Below are 17966 nucleotides of genomic sequence, written 5' to 3'. Positions count from 1 at the left end.
ACTTTGAAAGTAGCTACATGTACCAAGAACTACATATTCCATTTAATCCTCATTAATTCCATTTACAGCTGAATAATTCATTTATTTATTAAGTCAGCAAATATCATTTGTTTGCAACCTGCCTAACATGAAGTGCTCAGTGATAAGCCAATTGAATCTTATTCAGCTTATTGTCTGCTGTAGAAGTCAGCAGCCTGGTTCTGTAAAGGTCCAGAGAGCAAATATTTTTGACCTTGTGAACCACGCAATCTCTGTCTCGGATGCTCAGTTCTACCCTTGGAGTGAAAGCGGCAAAGGACAACACGTACACGAATTTTAATGTGTCTGTGTTTGAATAAAACTTTACTGGCAAAAACGGGAGGCAGACAGGATTGGCCTGTGGGCCTAGTTGGATGAACCAGACGTGAGATATGCAAATTTATAACAAAAATTTGGTTCACATGTGTTATGAATGAAACTACCCAAATGCTATGAAAGAAGAACAGGAGGTGCTTTATTTAGATTGGGGGTGGGAGAAAGGCTTCCCTGAGGAAACGCTGAAAGATGGGAGCAAAGAGGTTTCAGAGTTCGGCAGGAGACAGCATTCCAGAGAGAACAGTGTTTGCAAAGCTCCTTGAGAAAGGGAAGAGCTGGCTGAGGAGTCGAAGGAATGCCCCAAGGAACTTACTTGAGCCTCCTGTGTGTAACTTTAGAGAGATGAGAGAAAAGGTTTAAATGCTAGGCAGGGCCCAGATCATGCAGAGCTTTGAAGTCAGAGAGTTAACACTGGGAGGTGGCCAGGATTTGAGCCCAAATCTTTCAGATTCAAAAACAAAGTAAGCTGTTTTTCAGTTACGTCATGCTGTGTTCTGTATAAGATAATGGCTTAGAGCATAGGTTTATGTCATCACTTTCTCCCACTACATACATCATCCTGCGTCCAGCATATCATGGTAAAGAGCATAGTTTTTAGAGACACATAAACCTTGCTCTGGCCTGAGTTCTGCCTGCTACTAGCTGTGTGACCCTCCAACAAGTAACTTGACCCCTCTGAGCCTTGCTTCCCTCATCAGCAGAGGGGAAGATAGAAAACTAGTACCTGCTTCATTGGGTCATTGAAATAATTAAACTGGGGGATAAATGTAAAGCACCTAGCGTGTGATGAGTGCCCGAGAAATTTACCTATTAGTTATCCCTGTTAAGACTCGAGGTCTTTGAACCATTAGTTATTATAGATAATGTGATTTCTGTCAAAACAACTCCTGTGCTGTGTAGCACCCTAAAGAATGTTACCTGAACCTCCAAGTGGATTGTTACCCACTTGAAAGGGTATCAGGGAGATGGAAGGAAAAGTGGAACACAGTAGAGCATGTATGCATGCTTACAACTCTTTGTGACCCCATGGCCCACCAAGCTCCTCTGTTCATGGGATTTTCCAGGCATGAATACTAGAGTGGGTTGGTCCTTTCCGACCTAGGGATCAAACCTGAGTCTCTTGCTTCTCCTGCACAGACAGGCAGATTCTTTTACCACTGTGCCAGCAGGGGAGCCCGAAACAGAGTAGAGTTGGGGCACAAAGGAGCCTTTGGAAGCTAACAAGGGGCAAGAGAATCATTTCTAAGCAAGAGCCAGGATGGCAGAGGATGGCTAGTGAGCAGGAAGAAAAATCACACAGAACATTTGTAGGGCAGGGCTCGTGCCAAGGATGGGGAAAAGTAATTTCCCAATTTCTTAGGCTTGTGGGACTTACTTTCAAGTGTATGTTCCTGACCAAATTATTCTGAACTACTTGTCACCATTTTTATCACGTCTAGCTTGCAGCTTATTCTCACACTACAATTTCAAGTCTCTCCACCTGCATTTTTTGTTCTTACCTGTGAGTTACCTTCATCAATTAGGCAATAATCTTAGCCTCCTTCATATGGTACCAGTTGTTACTGTGCTTCTGAAACAGCCAGATTTTTAAATGAGTTTTGTCCTCATGTGACTCTTTCTGCAAACAGAATATACTTAGAAATCTGTTATATGTTACATCAAGAAAAAGGATATATGAAAATCAGGCATGCTTAACCTAAACCTGTTTACTTAATGTGTTTGTATTTAAAAATTTCAGCTTTTCCACTTTGAGAGGCTAGGAGAGACACACACCCAAATTTATTTGTATGACTTGTTCTAAAGAAGATATTTACATATTTGAGTAACTACCAGAGAGAAATATTTGCCAAAGAACCCAGTTACGACCTAATATAGTAAGTTAAGGCATAAAGATTATTAAATGTCTTAAATTCTTTTCTTCCATCAGACCTGGCACAATAACAGTTTTTGCCAGCAAACAGAATTTCAGGTAATTATCAGTGCAATATCTGGAGCACAAATTAAAGACAATTAGCAACATTCTCCTGCTAATAGAATTCCAGGAGAATCCCCTTATGACTAAAGGGGATTAGTCATAGCTGTTACATTTTGTAACTTTTTCCCTTTTCTTATGTCCCTATCTTCATTTCCGTATATGACTTATGATTATTTTAAGTGGGCTCAGAAAAAAAAAAAGAAAACTAAAGAAATATGTTCAGTGTAGATGCAGTCTCTGACAATTTCTACGTACTGAGGTTTTTAAACTAAACCTGATATTTTCTAAACTAAACTGAAAAAAAAAAAGAGGTGCATTGATTTTCTCAAATGACTCTTTTTTAAAAAACGAAGTTTTACTCCTTAATTTTCCTAGTTTTTCTCTATTTTAGGTTCTTAAAATTTTAACTAAAATTTTCAATGGAATTTTTACTGTAATGTTCCCTTTCAAGGTAATATCCAGAATATCAGGGAATAAAAAGGCTAATTATGGTACTAAACTTGAGAGTTGCAGCCTACTAACCTAATATAAAATTTATTGAAGTTGAGATAGATTCAATCTTTAAATGTGAGGAATTGGATAACATAGAAATACAAATAAATTGCTTCAAGAAAATTTTTTTTTTGATAAATTCTAAGCCAAGAGTTAGAAGAGAGTCATCCAAGCACACTTTTCTTCTATCATCTTCACAAACAGAACTTCCAGACTTGTCAGTTGCTTGTATGCATGTCAAGCAAATACAAATTATTTGAGAGGAAACTATGCTTTAAATACAAAAGAAGCATTATCCATGTTAGATGGTGAATATCTGGAACCTTTTTTTCAAATTAAGTGATTAAAAAGTTCAATCAGTGCCAAAGTAAATCTCTAAATCCAGAATAAACCTGGAAATAACTCATGATGGTGATGATGATACCACTTTTCCCTCAATACCATTTAACAGGTCACTGCTAAATTCATATTAAATTTTTTCATTAAACTGATTTTATAAAATGAGTCAATGCATAAGAGTAGGATATATCATGGCAATGCATTAGGACCCAGCAGTGCACCTCAGAATTCGATTGCAAGGTATTTTGACGCAGCCTGTGCATGCCTGCTCAGGGGTTCCCCGTGCATATAAATTAAATCACTCTTTTGTTATTCATAAAATCACCAAGAGGAAGAGTTGAAATTTTATCAGAGAGTTGAAATTAACTGGTGAGAGACTGAAAAAGAAAGCCAGAAGGGAAAAGTGACAAACTACTTCTGCAAGATTCCAAATCAAAGCAAGTGTAACCAAAGAGCTCAGATGTATGTTTAACAGCTGTGACATCAAGCCATTCTTTTCTGTTCTGTTCCTGTCAGTTTGAAAACAATTCACAAATGATCGCCCAGCTCTGTGGACGAATCACAGAGATAGTACACAGCACATTTTCTGTACATTCCATGTGGTGTGGGACATTTTACACTTTTATAGCTAGATCTGTTTCTTTATTGCCAAAAAGATATTATCTGAACTGCCATGTAACCACTCATTAGTTTCTACTTTAGTGAGAAATCCAAGAGAGCCCAAAATGTTCATAAGGAAAAGGGTAACTGTCTACTCTTGAATTCTATCTCTGGATTTAAGAACTAAGCTCTGAACTTGAGGGCTTCAAGACTTTTGCTGTTTCAGTTCTAATTTGCGTATCTCATACAATTTCCATTTAAAACTATAAAAAAAATTTCAGTGCTTATATTTATTGTGTCTCACTCACTCTGGGTAGCAAGTTGGCACTGAATGGCACCTTCCACCTCTGAGTGCATGCACACATCATTCTGTGTGCTGCAGATGCCCCTGTGCTCTGCAAATGCACAAACTTTCTATGACATTATATTACTGAGAAACCAGCACTAAAAATATTAACATTATAAATAGACCATATATACGTCATAAACGAAGAAGTTTCTTCCAAACTGTAGATTAAAGAACATGTTGCTAATTGTTTCAAAAGCCTTGTACTTTGCAGTCTAGACTTCCTTTAAGATTGTAATTTATTCATTTAAAATGAGCTCCTTCGAAAATTACTATAGTAAAAGTATTTTTAAAGCTTACATCCCAGATAGTCTTACTGAAGACAGGTGGAACCCCCGCCCCCACCAAGAATAATGACTTTGTTTGAAAGGGGGGAAAAAAAATAACAAGATAGTTAAAGTAAATGAAATTCCAGAATATGGGAATATGTATTTGTGTTTCTTTTGAAATATGTTGGACCACTAATAGGAATAAGAGAACCACTCTAAATGTTTAGATATTTGACTTTTAATTTTAAGTTGGAACAGCTTAGCTTAAGAAATCACTAACATTTAAATAACATTTCAACAAATGTAACTGTTTGGAAACTACAACGGAGACAGCCTCCTGCCTTCTGTCTTCCAAGGATTGATTTGGAAGGCCCTGAGGGAGAAAATATTGGAGTTGGGAGGTAAAACTGAAGCCATTGTGGAAGGGAAGAAGTTATGCTCTTCCTGTTATGACAGGAAACATAGACAAATGTGCTTCCTGAGCATTCGCTCAGCGGGGAATGAAGCAGTCTTTGACCTTTACCTTAGGTACATTCTGGCTTTGTTAAACTAGTAAACATGTTTTTGACCCCCAAATATTAATCTGGTTTATTTGATTCTTTTCAGACTCAAATGATATGTTTCATGTAGACAAGATAAAGAGAAATAAGCATTTGTTTCATGACTGCATCTGCAGATTGAATTTAGAATGTAAATCAGCCTCTTAAGAAACGAAGCAGACCTCAAGAGCATGTATTAAAAAATGTAAAACATATTGCATTATATCTAGTCTCTTTTTAAAATCCAAAACATTCTGAAGCTTGAAAGTGGACCACAATGCAATCTTTTAAATCCTAAGTGTAATCATTATAGCTTATCGTCTTCCTTGTCCTCATGTATATAAACATATCAGAAATCAGCCATGACAAGTTTTAAAACTCAGACTCTGCATTTGCTAATAGATACTCAAGTTTAACCCATGCTTTTATTACACTTCCTCAAAATAGCGTGCAAGGCACAAGATTTAAAGGCCCATTCTGAGGGTTGGGGTGTTGACTTAGGGTGAGGGGGTCTGTAGAGTTCTAAATTCCATACGCTGAGCCCCCCTATTTTAATCCTTTTATGGCGTTCAGAATTTTAGGAAGGATTGCCTGCAACCCTTTGGAAATCCTACGGCATTGCAGCGAAACGGGGCCCAATTTGCTGGAGGCTAACGAGGACAATAGTCCCCTTTGCAGCAGAACACACTGCTGTCTCATCCTCGCAAGTTATGCTGGAGGGTTACAAGCACATGGTAGCACTCTGCTTAAAAGAGTCCCTCTCTGCTCTTTAAAGAGCCTTTCATTTATGGTGGCAGGCCCCTTCATTGTATAAAGGAGCGCTTGTCTAGAACACAAGTCTGCAGTGGCCCTACTTCCTCCCACCGAAAGTAATCATCAGGCCTAAAGCTCGCAAGCCTTTCTAATGACAGACTGAATTAAACAAAATAAAATTGAAGAGGAAGACTTTAGAACAGTCACACCATTACTTACTGTCAGGAACAAGCCGGGGGAAGAAAAAGAGCATTTAAGAGGGCATTTCCCTTTTTTTTTTTTTTTTTTTCAATTAAAGATTGTCGTGGCAGACTCTTGACTCCATCGCTAACCCTTTAAACACAGAGAAAGACCTAGATGCTCTCTGGATTAGAGAGCGCATTGTATCCGCCAACTGCCCATCTCATTCCTCATTAGTCACTCCATTTCCTTAACTGGGAGGAAGCGGAGAGATTCTCTAGGCTGTGGGTGAGGAGGGGTGGATCTAAAATATTTTCATAAGATGACAGTTGTATTCATCGTGACTTTCTTTGGGAAAACAAAACAAAACCTGATAAAACTCAAAACTTTGAAAATAAAAGTAGCTGGGTTTATTAGTCCCAAACTATGAAACTACTGTTACTTTATGAGTTGAAATGAGTAAAAAGTCCTCCACTCATTGAGCAGTTCAATTAAGATCAGAATGAAAAATTCTGATTGGTGGGAAGAAACACTGGAGATCCATAGATAAAGTCACCCTTGCTCCCCTTGGTAATACATCTGAAGTCATTTAGAGTTAGGTCTCCATTATTCTCATAAATGTGAATAGCTGCTTTTTCTGAAGGTCTTTTTCCTTTCATTTATTCTTGCCTATAAGGTGCAAGGACTCTCACCGTTAAAATGTAGCAGGAAAGTTCTCCTGAGGTGACTTTATGAATGGAGTCAGGATTGGGAGGGTGAACAGAGGCCTGCGTGTGGCGTGGAGACTCATTATTAAATGCCCTTTCTGTTACCCAGTCGTCTAATTTCCCTGCCCTGTAGGAAATGACACAGGACTTGTCCTCTGTTTTAGAACTTGTTATTTACATTGACTGTGAGTAAATCAGAGACCCACCTCTTTTATTCCGGCCGTAAACAGGCTTGTATTTGCTACCAACCAAAATGCTTCTCATTTTGTGAAATTTAAATAAACATCCATAAATATAGAACGAGTGTGTGCCCGCTAGTGCATACGTGTGGTTCTCACTGGCTTTGGCGGTCCTGTCTGGAGGTCTGAGGACAGAGGTGGCTGTGGAGTCCACACAAAAGGAGCTTTGGTTTATTGTCAGAACCTAGAAACCAACTTCTCAGTGTTAGTATTTTAGTTTAATTTTTTGTTTTTTTACTTTAGCCTAGAAAGCTATCCTTATACTAATTAATAAGTTGTGCCACTACTCTGCTGCTTCTACTCCTCAGAATTGCTGACAGTTCTTGCTGTACTCGTACAGTGCTTGATGAGTGGCTGTCGAGGTCCATGCTGTGCTGACTTTCAGCCCCTAAAATGCACTGTTATCTCAAAGAGGGAAGAAACGCCAACTAATGGGAAGAAAGATGGATGTTGTGTGAAGAGGTCTCTATTTCTGGTTCATCAAGGACTAGTTTTGTGACCCTGGAATAAGGCAATCCATGCCTTTCTTTGCAGCATCATCTGAGAAATGGGGATGATAAACTGTGCCAAATGATAACTTCAAAGAGATGCTGTCAGATGTAGCAAGATAGCTTATAAAGTCTTTGAACTTCTTAGAAAAAAGTCACCAAAGTCAACACTCTTATCTAAAAACAGTTATAAAAAAATATATGCTCCAGTTTCACCAAAAAGCCCCCACATAAACTGGACCCAATCCAGTTTTCCTCCTATCCATTTTTACCAAATGTATGTTTAAAAACATACTTACAGTAAACTGTAAGCCAATGTGACAAAAAGAAGGAAAAATAACTATGTGAAATTTTCTCCCTCAGTGGCAAACTTCCTATTAGCATAGTTTGGGCTTGCATAGAGATTCATTTTGAATTACAAAAAAAAAAAAGAGTAATTATTCCATCCATCTATCCATTCATTCATTCAACAAATATTGAGCAAAGCAGTGTTCTCGGACTTCAGCTTACAAGAGCAGACAGGAGATGTTCCAGCCTCCAAGTGAAGCCTGAGGTTTAGTTGAGAGAGAAGCTCTTAAGCATGATGATGGTGAAACAAGCTAGCAGATCTTAGGAGAGCAGTCTTTTACAGTTTATAACAAGAAGTGACTGAGCCTCACACTTCAGAAAAAAAAATATTATCTACCTTGTATCATGTCAGCACATCACTGACACTTGTGTGTTCTTTAGTTTAACTCTCATCATAACTCTGTAGGATACCTGTTCAGTTCAGTTCACTCGCTCAGTCTCAGACTCTTTGCGACCCCATGAATCGCAGCACGCCAGGCCTTCCTGTTCATCACCATCTCCCAGAGTTCACTCAGACTCACGTCCATCGAGTCAGTGATGCCATCCAGCCATCTCATCCTCTGTCGTCCCCTTTTCCTCCTTCCCCCAATCCCTCCCAGCATCAGAGTCTTTTCCAATGAGTCAACTCTTCACATGAGGTGGCCAAAGTACTGGAGTTTCAGCTTTAGCATCATTCCTTCCAAAGAAATCCCAGGGCTGATCTCTATCAGAATGGACTGGTTGGATCTCCTTGCAGTGCAAGCGACTCTCAAGAGTCTTCTCCAACACCACAGTTCAAATGCATCAATTCTTCAGCGCTCAGCTTTCTTCACAGTCCAACTCTCATATCCATACATGAACACTGGAAAAGCCATAGCCTTGACTAGACGGACCTTTGTGGGCAAAGTAATGTCTCTGCTTTTCAATATGCTATCTAGGTTGGTCATAACTTTTCTTCCAAGAAGTAAGCGTCTTTTAATTTCATGGCTGCAGTTGCCATCTGCAGTGATTTTGGAGCCCAAAAAATTAAAGTCTGATAGTGTTTCCACTGTTTCCCCTGAAGTGATGGGACCAGATGCCATGATGCCATGATGTTCGTTTTCTGAATGTTGAGCTTTAAGCCAACTTTTTCGCTCTCCTCTTTCACTCTCATCAAGAGGCGTTTTAGTTCCTCTTCACTTTCTGCCATAAGGGTGATGTCATCTGCATATCTGAAGTTATTGATATTTCTCCCAGCACTCTTGTTTCCAGCTTGTGCTTCTTCTAGCCCAGCGTTTCTCATGATGTACTCTGCATAGAAGTTAAATAAGTAGGGTGACAATATACAGCCTTTACGTACTCCTGTTATTACCTTCATTTTACAGATGAGGATACCGGGAGACTGAGTTAAACAATTTACCCAAGGCCAAGGACACACGGATCATACATGGCAGAGCTTAGACTTGATTTTCAGTTCCCATGTTTTTGCTTCCACACCACAGAGCCTCAGTAACAATGTATAGATACTGCTTCTTTCAAAATATTTTAACAATGTGAATTTGTTATTTTATCCATCTGGACAGTTGTTTTTCTGTGCTATATATAATTTAATACTGTCCACTCCAGTTCTTTAGAGTCTTTTTTATATCTCTTCTAACTGCAAAAAGAAAGTGATCTAGTTTTATTTCTTGGAATATGAAAATTAGAAGTGATTACGGTAATGTATCGGAGAAGGCAACAGCACCCCACTCCAGTACTCTTGCCTGGAAAATCCCATGTATGGAGGAGCCTGGTAGGCTGCAGCCATGGGGTCACTAAGAGTTGGACACGACTTCACTTTCACTTTCACTTTTCACTTTCATGCATTGGAGAAGGAAATGGCAACCTACTCCAGTGTTCTTGCCTGGAGAATCCCAGGGACGGAGGAGCCTGGTGGGCTTCCGTCTATGGGGTCACACAGAGTTGGGCACTACTGAAGCGACTTAGCAGCAGCAGCAGCATGGTAATGTATTGATGAGATTGAGTGACCAAAATATAAAGCATTCTACAGAATGAAATTTCAGAAATAGATTCTTGTTGGAAATCATATTTCATTCACTCTAAACTTCCCCTTCACCCAAAGGTCTGTGCTACCTAGGCATAGAATCTGAACATATAAAATCTGGAATAAATATTTTAAAGATCTCTAGCCCAGCTTCTTGTTTAATTCAGGAATGCCTTCTACACCTTCCTTGATATGCAGCCCTACTTGAACATATTCAGGAAAGAACTGCTTCTTAACTTCGTGAGGCTAGGCCCTCTGTTGGACAGTTCTCATCACTAGGTTTCCCTTTATGTTGAACCTCGAGGATTTTCAGCAGTGCTTGCTAACTCTGCTCTATAGAATAAGACAGAATAACTCATCTGCCTCTTCACATGGCCACGAAGCCTGCAGATCTTGGAAAGTGTTTGGCATTTCTGGCTTAAACATTCCAGATTCCCTCAATGATTTCTCCTGCAAAATTATTCTCAGACTTGTTTGCCATCCTATAGATGCTCTAATTTTGTCAGTATCGTTAATGTTGTATTAAAATTCTCAGAGCTGAATATAAAGATTAGTTAGTGCTGACTAACAAAGAGATCATTAAGATAATTAATTCCCACTGTGAAACACTATAACTTTAGAACCTTTTCCCATAATCAGCTATCACGTTAGTTTTCCTCCAACCTGAGATTACATAATTCTGTTTTTTTTTTAATACAAATGAAGTCTTTAACCTTATCTCTGTTATCTAATTTGTGACCCAGCTTTCTAGTGTGTAGAGGGAGCTATATATGGATAGAGACTCTACCATCTATTGGGTTATCACCCGGGCTTGCCTTGTATGCAGATTTGATAAACATGCCGGCTACATCTTCCTCTACACCAATGATAAAAATGGTGCCTCAGGCAGGAAAGTTACTGAACTCCATAGGCCATTGCAAGAGACTGTCTTTAAACTTAACACTGGTTAATTAATTCATATTTAAATGCTACCATCTAATCTCTAATCAATTGTGATGAGGATTTCATCAAACACTTTCCCAAATGCATGTTCTTTAAAAATCTGAACTCATTAGAAAGTTCAATAAATTTTTGCTCAATTGAATGCAATCATTTGAACTCTTAGATCCTCCCCCTTTACTTTTGTTTCCTGTGATTATAAAATTTAGTTTTACCTTCACATTTGTCTGTCTTTCATGGTGAGTCATGAGGGCAAGGAATAAAGTCCACTTTTTTCTGAACTTTTTGAATTGTTTTTTTCTTACTTCAGGAAAAAATAATATGTTAAAAACACAGGTTTTTAAAAGTATCTACTTTTAGTAGAAAATTTTAATGAGACATTCAGAGTTTAAAACACCATTCCAAAATCCATTCATTCACTGAGTATCTATTGGTCAGTCTTTGTGAGGCCAGACATGGGGTCTTCAGGGAGAGGCAAACTCAGACAACCAGTCAACTCTGCAATATTAGAATAAGTCTCATCATAAAGGTTTGTCAAAACTTCCATAATTAATGAATGTGCCTTTTCTCAATTTAAAATTCTAATTTCAAGCCCTGATTCATACCTAATAAGTTCCAGAGTGATTGTCAGCATGAGATGTGTGATCCCTGCCCTTACGCTAGGATTTAAAACCCGAGGCTAACATACAACTTAATACTGAAATGTCTTAATAAAACATCATCATTATTACATTTGGGGCTTTGTTTCAAGAGGTAAAGAAAAAGAAACAAAATGCTCAATGTTTACAGAGTCGTCTTGCTTTCCATATGTATGTTACATGTGAAGTCTCTTTGATTTTGAAAACTGAATGTAAATTCAGTGCCCACTTAAACAGTATTGGTTTTATTCTCTTCTTGGTGCACCTTGATTGATGTCATGCTGGAAAAGAGCATCTCTTTGCCTAACTACTGTAAAAACAGTTTTCCATGTCACCTAAGGTTCGAATATGTTATTGAAGTAGAAATGGACTTGTCCCCATTACAAACTATTCTCAAGTTATGAAAAATGTAATCATTACAATACATTATTATATTTAAGTGTAAAAGCTCTGAATTGCAATCTTTGTCATTGAGTGGCATATTTTAAATGAAGAGTAATATCCCAGTTCTCTTAAGAAAGCTTAATGCTGAAAAACAATTTTATCTAACTGTGAACAATGAGAAAAAGCATTATAAAATACATCTTGAGTATGCTATGAAGAATATGAACATAATACAGAATTAAATTTAGCACAATTAAGAGTAGATTTTGAAGATATTTTCTTAAATGCTTTAATGCAGTTATCATTTCAGTCTGCAGTTTTAATGAAAAGAAGCTATATGCACTGACTTTTTTGACAGGTATTATTAAATAAATATGCATTATCCAGCAGCCTATTTGGTTACACAAATGTTGAGGAGTACCTAAGAGTAAACACAAATAGTGGCTTTAATGATATTTCTGTGCCGAAATGTACTTTGATGGTGAGTGTTGTAACGTGCTAAATTCTGAGGTTTGAGTACGACAGAAACCATACTGTATTGAGACATTCCACCTACAGTTTGTGGTCATGAAAGTCTGATTAAAAGTGGTTTTAGATATATGAAAGTATTTTGGGTCAGTGCCTTCTGCACTGAATGCCTCTGTAACCTATTTCACTAAACAAATACCAGTGTGCAAGTATGTCTGCATAACTAAACTGCATCTAAGAGAATTATTAAAAGATATTTTGTATAAATCTATATAATTAATAGTAATGATTTTTATCCATTCCAAAAGATAGTCTTTATTTAGCTCATCCCTAATCATGACTCATCTGAATGAACCAGAATAAAAAAAGCTTCTAAAGTAATATGATAATCAGATATGAAAACACTAGCTGTATTTTATTTGAAGTACTTTTTAGTAAGGCAATCAATAAACACAAAATAGAAGGTGAGACATTGGCAGATATTACAAAGAAAAATTATCCAAGTTGAAGCATAAATAACGTATATTAGTAGATTTTGACTAGCTGATGTCAGCTGCTAAATACCTAAATGCTGTATTTTCCAAAGAATGATCAGTGGAGATTCCATAGTTCCGTTTTAGCTTTCTATCTGGAAGACTGTAGTAAGATCTTCAGATAATCTTCATCAGTAGACTCTGAGCCACTAAGACAGGTATATTTTGTAAGTTCATTTCCTATAAGTCAACCAAAAAAGGGATAAAACAGATTTATTGAGCTTCTACTTTAAATGCAAAGCTTAACTGAAGTGAATATTGTACATATGTTATTTTATATAATCCTCTCAGCAACCCCAAGAGTAGGTGCTATCACCATTTTATAAATGAAAAGTCAAACTCGGAGAAAAATCAAATTTGAAGAAGTTAATTTCTCATGACTAATAAATAGAAGATCTGCTTTAAAATCTAGGATCCCCTGAAGCCATACCCCATGTTCTCTTTCTGTCATGCTGCCTTCCATGCAGACGTGATATCAGAATATAATCATTTTTAAAGTATAGGTTTATCTTTTTAAAGTTCCATTTATGAGTTGCTAAATGAAAATTTGGTAGGGAAAGCTATCACAGTATTTTTTTTCAAACTTTTTTCAAGATTTTTTTTTGATGTGGGCTGTTTTTAAAATCTTTACTGAATGTATTACAGTATTGCTTCTGTCTTATGTTTGGGTTTTTTGGCCCCGTGACATGTGGGATCTTACCTCCCTGACCGGGGATCAAACCCACACCCCCTGCATTGAATGGCAAATGGGCATTAACCACTGGCAGCCAGGGAGGTCTCCACAGTTTTATATAACATATATCACTTTGATATTTCTAAAAAAACAGCAAAATAGTTTTTCCTATTTCCTTTTTAGACAATAGATCTTTACCCTGTGCCCATATGTCTGCTGTTCTAGACACTGGGGATGCAGTAGTGGGCAAAATAGAAATGGTGCATGCTCTTGCAGAATGTGCAGCATAGTGGAAGACAGACATCAAGCCAGTGATCACCCAGAAAGTCATACGAGTTATAAAATGTCAGAACTGTAACAAAAAATAAAAGGTGATAGGTAAAACAAGTATTAACAAAAGGGGGAGGGGGCAGTGAGGAGACCAGGAAGTCAGATTTTCTGTCTGCTAGTCCACACTTCCTGTCAACACGTTTATTTAGGAGTGTGGGATGAGGGGTGTTCGCACTCCACTCGGTGGTCTCTCGTTTGGGTGACTGAGTTTACGATGAGATCGGGGACCCAGGAAGGAGAGCAGATTCGAGGTTGAAGATGAAATTTGGGCTTCGGGAGTATGACATTCCTAAGACTTGTAGATAGGCACAGGAGTGGAGGACATCCATTGGGTTTCTGGAGACAGATAAGGAGTAGGACTCTAGATTTTGGAATTACAAGCAAGTAGGTAAAGATGAGGCTGTGAAATTGCTGCACTCAATATGCCAGCAAATGTGGAAAATTCAGCAGTGGCCACAGGACTGGAAAAGGTCAGTTTTCATTCCAATCCCAAAGAAAGGCAATGCCAAAGAATGCTCAAACTACTGCACAATTGCACTCATCTCACACGCTAGTAAAGTCATGCTCAAAATTCTCCAAGCCAGGCTTTAGCAATACGTGAACCATGAACTTCCAGATGTTCAAGCTGGATTTAGAAAACACAGAGGAACCAGAGATCAAATTGCCAACATCCGCTGGATCATCAAAAAAGCAAAAGAGTTCCAGAAAAACATCTATTTCTGCTTTATTGACTATGCCAAAGCCTTTGAGTGTGTGGATCACAATAAACTGTGGAACATTCTGAAAGAGATGAGAACACCAGACCACCTGACCTGCCTCTTGAGAAACCTATATGCAGGTCAGGAAGCAATAGTTAGAACCGCACATGGAACAACAGACTGGTGCCAAATAGGAAAAGGAGTACATCAAGGCTGTATATCGTTACCCTCCTTATTTAACTTCTATGCAGAGTACATCATGAGAAACCCTGGACTGGAAGAAACACAAGCTGGAATCAAGATTGCTGGGAGAAATATCAATAACCTCAGATATGCAGATGATACCACCCTTATGGCAGAAAGTGAAGAGGAGCTAAAAAGCCTCTTGATGAAAGTGAAACAGGAGAGCGAAAAAGTTGACTTAAAGCTCAACATTCAGAAAACGAAGATCATGGCATCCGGTCCCATCACTTCATGGGAAATAGATGGGGAAACAGTGGAAACAGTGTCAGACTTTATTTTTGGGGGTGCCAAAATCACTACAGGTGGTGATTGCAAGCATGAAATTAAAAGACACTTACTTCTTGGAAGGAAAGTTTTGACCAACCTAGATAGCATATTGAAAAGAAGACACATGACTTTGCCAACAAAGTCTGTCTAGTCAAGGCTGTGGTTTTTCCTGTGGTCATGTATGGGTGTGAGAGTTGGACTGTGAAGAAGGCTGAGCGCCGAAGAATTGATGCTTTTGAACTGCGGTGTTGGAGAAGACTCTTGAGAGTCCCTTGGACTGCAAGGAGATCCAACCAGTCCATTCTGAAGGAGATCAGCCCTGGAATTTCTTTGGAAGGAATGATGCTAAAGCTGAAACTCCAATACTTTGGCCACCTCATGCGAAGACTTGACTCACTGGAAAAGACTGATGCTGGGAGGGATTGGGGACAGGAGGAGAAGGGGAACGACGGAGGATGAGATGGCTGGATGGTATCACTGACTCGACTCGATGGACGTGAGTCTGAACTCCGGGAGTTGGTGATGGACAGGGAGGCCTGGCGTGCTGCGATTCATGGGGTTGCAAAGAGTTGGACACGACTGAACGACTGAACTGAACTGAACTGAACTGAGGTAGTAGATAAAACTGAACTGACCTCTGCGAGATAAGTTGGATTTGAAGATGAAGGGGGAAATTTTGAGCCTCACCTTTGATAATAATAATTCAGTCAGTCAGTCAGGATTTCCCCGGCTAGATACTTTAGAAACCTTGTTCTGAAGAATGACAGCAAGTGCTCCTCAAAATAAATAAGCAAAGAAATAAACATTCTGTCAACAATAAGTTTGGAAAGCAGGTTGAAGTTTTTAAAAGTTGCTCAGCCCTTAATATACCACTGTGCCTCATTTCCTACACTTATTGAACTGTGGTCTTAAGGAGAATTTTATAGAAATACTGTTCTACAAAAACCTGCCGGGAAACACTGGACCACAAAGTATACAGGCTTATACTTAAGAAAGTTCATGGTTTTGGGGGGGCCAAGTGGAGTTTACTCAAGAGAAGACTGAAATTGGGAACAGGGACATGCACGTTTATAGTTGGTAGCATTGGCAGGTGGAAGTGTTTGAAGCCAGAGGAGCTCCTGTAGCCGACTCATCAGGAAGAAAAGGCAGTGACGAGAGTGAGGTTTTGAAGATTAGGATGAAATGAGGAGGGAATGGTTTCAGACAGGAAGATTGCCTAGGACAGGAAGCTGATAAAGACGGGCATGATAAAGACGCCTGGGAAATAGACGAGGAAGCGGGAACCTGAGACACATTTTGAGGAAAGAAATTACAGGATTTGGTAATAGATTGGAGTAAAAGAAGAGAAAGGCAAAGATAACAATAGAATTTCTGGCTTGGGAGAACAAGTAGGGGACACAGAGGAGTGAAACCAAGACCTAACAGTATTATGGCTAAAGCTCTTCCCAACTCCCTGCTGGATTTCTAGAAAAAAGAATATTACTCTGTCTGAAAAAGTACAGTAGGATCCCTTCAAGTGTTTTCAGTTAAATGGCATGAGACTAAACAATTTTGAGAAGTTTTGAACACAGATCTAAAATACTATGTCCATAATGTCATGTCCAGTCTTCGAGTAGCCAAAATACAAGCTCCAGATTTATAATTAAGAAGTATGCTAACACTGCTGAAATTGACTTTTTTTTTAAATCTTGAATTTCAACAAAACAGGTCCCAGATCACCATCATTATAACACCCTACACAAAATCTGGCATTTACAGTTTCTGCATTCAGCAGCAAGCTAGAAATCGCAATTCTAAGCAGAAATTGGTTTTAGATCTCTTTGCTTTCTTTCCAGACGCGTTAGTGCCAAGGGCTCTGATCACGACACACTTGGCGTTACAAAGGGGAAAAAGTACTGTTTTGTTTTTCAAGGCGTGCTTTTTCTCTCTTTTAAAAAACCCGCCTGCTTGCTTTCTTCCAGGTGACGTTTACGAAGAGGAAATTTGGGTTGATGAAGAAGGCATACGAGCTGAGCGTGCTGTGTGACTGTGAGATCGCGCTCATCATTTTCAACAGCACCAACAAGCTGTTCCAGTACGCCAGCACGGACATGGACAAGGTGCTGCTCAAGTACACGGAGTACAACGAGCCGCACGAGAGCCGGACGAACTCGGACATCGTGGAGGTGAGCGTGCACGCGCGCCTGGTGAACCCCAAACTCAGGTGGAGCCGCTTGCGTGCAGACCTTCCCTCCTCTCCTCCCTGCCTCCACACAAGCACGACTTCCTTTTCCTAAAATGTTTATATGCCCGCAGGTGTACCCAGAGTGATTGCCCCAATTCTTACTCCACCCTCTCTCTCTATCTCAAAATGCAAAGTGAGACTGGCATGATAGTAGGGACTCCATGAATCTGCTCCTTGCTAGGAATCAGGCATCTTGTCAAATTATTAATCTCGTCCTTCTTGAGTCGTCCTTGTCCACCCCAGTGTCAGGCCACCAGAAATGGGAAGTGTGGCTACGGGGACAGCTCACCCACATCTTAGGTGACTTCTCATGATTGCTTTGAAGTATATACTAAAGTATATACTTCTCATGGTTTCTTTTAAGTGTATGCTTTGGCAGCATAGTCAAAGAAAAAAAGTGAGCTCACTGTAACTTTTCATTTGTTTTTCGCTTTATGTCTCTTCTTTCTAATTCATTCTTCCTAATGTATTCTTGCTGAAAGAGTAAAGACAGTTATTCTCCCAGAACTGTTTTTTCCCCCAAATCATATAATTTAATATAGTGCTATTGATACACGTGGAATCAGAAATCTGATGAAAATGAATTTCTAAATGTCACTTGGTGTTTTATCAAAGTTAGATTTAAAACATGGTTCCATTGTGCCAAAAATAAATAAGCGCCATGTTGAAACTCAAAAATATTTCTTATCTTTTACCATAAGTAACATTGCCATACAATTTTAAATGTTTCCCACATGTATGCTATTTAAATGTTATTGCCTTATAGTACCCTTCGTAAGCAATGAATAATAAACCAAAAGGGAATAGGTATAATGAAGTATATATCCCCATTATTCAGACATAAGGTGTCCCCATCTTATCCTCCTGTCTTTCTCCTCATGGATTCCTTGATTATGACTGCTTTTCCAGAATTAAGAGAAAATAAATGTTTCAGAAGT

At 38.8% G+C, this 17966-nt stretch overlaps 1 protein-coding gene across 4 annotated transcripts in view; it reads left to right on the top strand.

Moving 5' to 3' along the window:
- MEF2C (myocyte enhancer factor 2C) overlaps positions 1 to 17966 on the top strand; it is a 177412-nt gene that overhangs the window by 79516 nt on the left and 79930 nt on the right. For all 4 annotated transcript variants that reach the window (XM_052644071.1, XM_052644069.1, XM_052644070.1 and 1 more), the window contains exon 4: positions 16766 to 16969. In XM_052644071.1, the coding sequence (XP_052500031.1) occupies positions 16766 to 16969 (204 nt within the window). The remainder of the gene's footprint in view (positions 1 to 16765; positions 16970 to 17966) is intronic.

This window comes from Budorcas taxicolor, chromosome 7, assembly GCF_023091745.1.
Source record: "Budorcas taxicolor isolate Tak-1 chromosome 7, Takin1.1, whole genome shotgun sequence".
Classification (NCBI taxonomy): domain Eukaryota; kingdom Metazoa; phylum Chordata; class Mammalia; order Artiodactyla; family Bovidae; genus Budorcas; species Budorcas taxicolor.
Note: the sequence above shows the minus strand (reverse complement) of the source record. Positions and strands in the feature narration are given on the sequence as shown.